We start from the raw sequence: 4,504 nt of genomic DNA, 5'->3' as shown, positions 1-4,504 counted from the left end.
AACTTAGCTGGGCGGCGCAGGACAACAATGTCCAAGTCTGATCAGTGCGAACAGTTGTTTGGTTGGATTGCTGAAGATAATGCTTCCAGTCGGTTAAGCACCACCCTCTCTTCCACCAAGTCCAGTCTCTGTAGCCAAGAGTCTGGTCAACCGAAACCTCACTATTTTTATGTATTTTATGTTATTTTAAGTCATTTTCCTATCCATATTAAGTCATATTCTTAAATATATAGAGGCAAATATGGCAGATACAAAAACTGAAGGGTAGAAACATTGTCCTATTTTATTGTTTACATTGAATGCAGAATATGAAATGTTTTTACCTATACCAATAAACCACATCATTATAGTTCTTACTTCAAAACTATCAGTATCTTGGCCACTTTCCAATGTGGGCCGTGCCATCTTATGCAACTTCAGAATTTTGTCCTATAAAAGGAGAACTCTGACTGGAGCCTTTTATGCCTTGAGCTGAACAATCTACACAATGAAGATTATCTTTTTCTTGGTGCTCGCTGGTCTCAGCCTCTCTCATGGTATGTACTGTAGATATAATATTGTAGATTGTACCATACAGTTGAAACTTATGGCTTTTACATAAATGAACGTTGAACTGACGTTGCTTTTCTTGTTTCCTATTTGTGGTAAGGCTTTGAATGTATACAGAAACTTCAAGCAGAGACTAGTCTGGAGTGCTTGCAAAATGCATTAAAGGTAAGAATCTTGAAGTCAAAACTGCTATTCACATATTTATAATAATAATAATTACTAATGTAATTTCTTCAAGAATAATTGATTTTTGTAAAATAATAACTATGTTCTTTTTACTTTGTTAACAGTGATGTTTATTATTTTGTTTAGGTGGTCACAATGGTTTAACTCTCACATTGTTTTAAGGGAACTTTTTATATTGAACTTACATTTCCCATTCATATAAATTTCTGCTCATTCTGGGCTTTAAAGTCAATGAGACGGACCTATCAGTGATTGACAGCCTTCCCTCTATGACTTTGTACTCAGAGATAGCTGACAATCACAGAGGTGGTCCTTTGAAGTCAAGGACCACCTCCTTGACTTCAAAGCCAAGAAAAGCAGGAATTTAAATACATATTAAATTGAATCTTTGCCCTCAAAACTGATTCTGCTCAGATCCTCCTGTTCTATAACATGCTACTTACAGTTTACACTGCATTTTTATGGTTTTATATGTTGCACATAAATATAATGATTTGATCTGATCATATATTTATAAACATTATTATACCTAGAATAACATATAATTTACTTGTCTTTTCTTAACTAGATTGCTCCAACATTTCTTGAAAAATTGGTATACTTTCTGTGTAACTATAAAAAAGGGGTAAGTGTCTCATATAGTGTCAGTCTTTAATGACAATGAAAACATATAAGGACATAGCTTGCACTTTTAAATCAAAACACAAACGGCAAGAAACTCTGCTGTCAGTAGCATTCAGAGCCTTTGTGGGGTTTGCAGCATTCTCTATGGTATTTGTTATGGCAAGAAAACTGCAGTTTACAGTGTTTTTCTTTATTAAACAATACCAGAACCTCAAAAGAATTCCCAAAAGATATGTTTAATAACTTGTCCAGCATTGCTACTATCCAGCATTGCTACTATGGCTCAAATGTGAACAGAGTCTAATAAAAGCATTATCAGCAGACAGTTTTTATATTGTTTTTTAGGTTCAATACTCATTTAAACAAATTACTATCACTAGAAAATAACCTACTGCTTAAATCATGATACAATGCTAATGATTAATCTTTCTCTATCTATGTGGAAGGAAAGGAAGATGAAGGAATAAATATCTATAAACCTCAAATATTTCTAAATCTATAATTCAGAATCACGATACTATAAGAATGATTTATAACTTAAGATAACATCACATGCTTGCACATCCTAAACCAGAAAGTGTTAACCATTTTTACCAAGTCCCCTACATTATTTGCTTGAAAACAAGTAATTACATAACTTTGCTTAAAGGGGTTATCTAATTTTATCTAAATATAATATATTTTATATTGTAATTCCTTATGACTTTCAAGACCTGTTCTTGTTGACAGTGAATGTAATTATTGAATATTCAGAGGCTGATATAGTGGCCTGAACATATGCTGTTCACATAGGTACAGGACAACATCCCAGGATAAGGAGTAACGACACAGACAATCATATAGTGCAAGACCGTGGCTAGGATAAAACTGAGACAGAAAACGTATTACAGAGTTTAAAAATTCTCTGTGTTCAAAATAATAAATCCAATCAGCTATGTAATCTAAGGTGTTAAACAGAGAATAATTAGATTTTCAAAAATGTACATACATTTTATTTTAATTACACTCAATTGTTATTCCTCAGATTGAAAACAATAAAAAAGAATTTGAAGACGCTCTCCGTGAATTGATAGAAATACTGGTAAGAAACAAAAGTTCAGTCTCTGAAGTGTTAAGGAAAGTAACATAGTAACAATATTTATAGAATGTATTGTAATAATGTATTACACTTAAATGTTTGTACAAACATTTTATTTTGGCAAAGTGTACAAATCCCCCTTTGGACATTTAGGGGTTCATGTATGAAATCAAGTTTTGTGACACAAAAAAGTTGCAAATCATGGCAACTGAGACATTTTAATAGCAACTGCAACATATTTACGATATTTTGTGATCCTCGTCACTTTTCATATTATTCTATGTTTAAGCACTAAAAGTGAGATTAGACCTGTATTATGGCTCACTTCATATGTGCAACTATTGCAAAGGTAACAAAAAAGTCATGATTCACACCAGACAGCCCCCTAGTGTACTTTTAAACCTAAAGGTGTAAACCACATTACACTTATGCCAAATATATCAATGAGGTACACAAGTTAATAAATTTGGTGCAGGCAAACATAGCAAAGCCAGCCTTGACGGTAACAAAAAATTAAATGAAAAATGAAAAAAATGACCCCCTTAATATATTAATGTATATTTTAGACACATAAATAGTTTTTTATTAACCAAAATTGTTCTTCATGCGGATATATTTACACTAAGAAAAGTTGTTACACACATTTTTGACTGATAATCTGTTAGATTTCAACAATTAAGTTGTTTAGTTGTTTTGCTGAATTATTTATATCAATTTCTGTAGCACAACTTCTGTGTATGACTGTACCCCAATTGAATTGTTCCTCTACTAATTTTGGTGATTTAGCAGTAATGGGGAGGATTCACAGATATGTCCTTTGTGGAGAAATTTTAATCCTGTCTAAAATAACTGATTCAAGATGGAAATGGATGTAAAATGGGCATAATGGATGCTTAAAATACAGGATCCATTATTTTCCTGTTTTTGTTTGTTTTCTATTTTGACAGACCAGTAAAGGAAACCATGATATAAACCTACCCTTTATTTTTTTCAGCTTGCATTCTAAATAATGTTAAAATTATATAGAATATAATCGCTAATGTATTATTTATACCTAATGTCCTATAATAACTTTTTTTTTCTGCTACTTTAACAGGAATGTGCGGGCTGTACTGTAGATAAACTTATCGGCACAAAAGTCACAATTGTAAGTGAATATAGATTAGTAAAGCTGATGATCTACCTTCCATATTATGTTATATGCTTTAGTTAAATGCTGCTGATTTAAAAAGAAGTGTAAAATGTAGTCCCTGTTTTAGTTCAGAAATAAACAAACAATTCTAATAATATATTGCAGCTATTGTGTCATCCTACTGAACATCTTTTAGGGTGTTGTAACACATAGCTTTTAATGGCATTTTTTGGTGACACTTTTGAGACAGATCTAGTGAGTTCAAAGGGAATGTGCAATATAAAGGAAGGGTTTACATTTCTCCTTCCTGATGAATCCAGTTCTGACTTTTCCTAAAAAAAAAAACAATAAACAAAATTGCCATCATAAACAACCACGAAAACTGAAGCAAAACTGCTACAATGAAATTGTGAGTGACTCCACCCTTACAAAGTGTTTCCAGTGCATTAAACAATTATTGTACCATTCTACCCCACAGTGGTGCCATTTATTTGTGCTTTAAAAAAATGTTAGCTGAAGGGTTATAATTGCTGATATTAGGTAATTTGATCTCTAATGGTAATTATAGAACTTTGTATCTTACAATAGGAAGATCTTTTAGGAGATATTGGAGGGGCTGGAAAAGATGTAGTCTATGAAATCCTAAAAATTGCTGTAAGTTTTTATTCTATTTATTCTATGGTGGGAAAATCATTAGTGAAAAATATAAAATGAAATGGAAATGATAAACATTTAGTCTATCTATCTATCTATCTATCTATCTATCTATCTATCTATCTATCTATCTATCTAACATATGCTGCAATTAACATATACAATACCTAAACAGCTTGTATTTTTTACTACAGGATAAACTAAAATTAACTGGACCTGTGGCAAACTTAGCATGCAGCCTGGTAAGGACACAATTATACATTTAAACTTTGGAAAAGAGT

General features: G+C 31.9%; 1 protein-coding gene across 1 annotated transcript in view; it reads left to right on the top strand.

Moving 5' to 3' along the window:
- The first annotated feature begins 487 nt into the window (after positions 1-487).
- LOC120979842 overlaps positions 488-4,504 on the top strand; it is a 7,630-nt gene continuing 3,613 nt past the window's right edge. The window contains exons 1-7 of the mRNA XM_040408798.1: positions 488-536; positions 650-714; positions 1,304-1,360; positions 2,384-2,440; positions 3,534-3,584; positions 4,158-4,223; positions 4,418-4,465. Coding sequence (XP_040264732.1) covers positions 488-536; positions 650-714; positions 1,304-1,360; positions 2,384-2,440; positions 3,534-3,584; positions 4,158-4,223; positions 4,418-4,465 — 393 coding nt within the window. The remainder of the gene's footprint in view (positions 537-649; positions 715-1,303; positions 1,361-2,383; positions 2,441-3,533; positions 3,585-4,157; positions 4,224-4,417; positions 4,466-4,504) is intronic.

Source organism: Bufo bufo, chromosome 9 (genome assembly GCF_905171765.1).
Source record: "Bufo bufo chromosome 9, aBufBuf1.1, whole genome shotgun sequence".
Lineage (NCBI taxonomy): Eukaryota > Metazoa > Chordata > Amphibia > Anura > Bufonidae > Bufo > Bufo bufo.
Note: the sequence above shows the minus strand (reverse complement) of the source record. Positions and strands in the feature narration are given on the sequence as shown.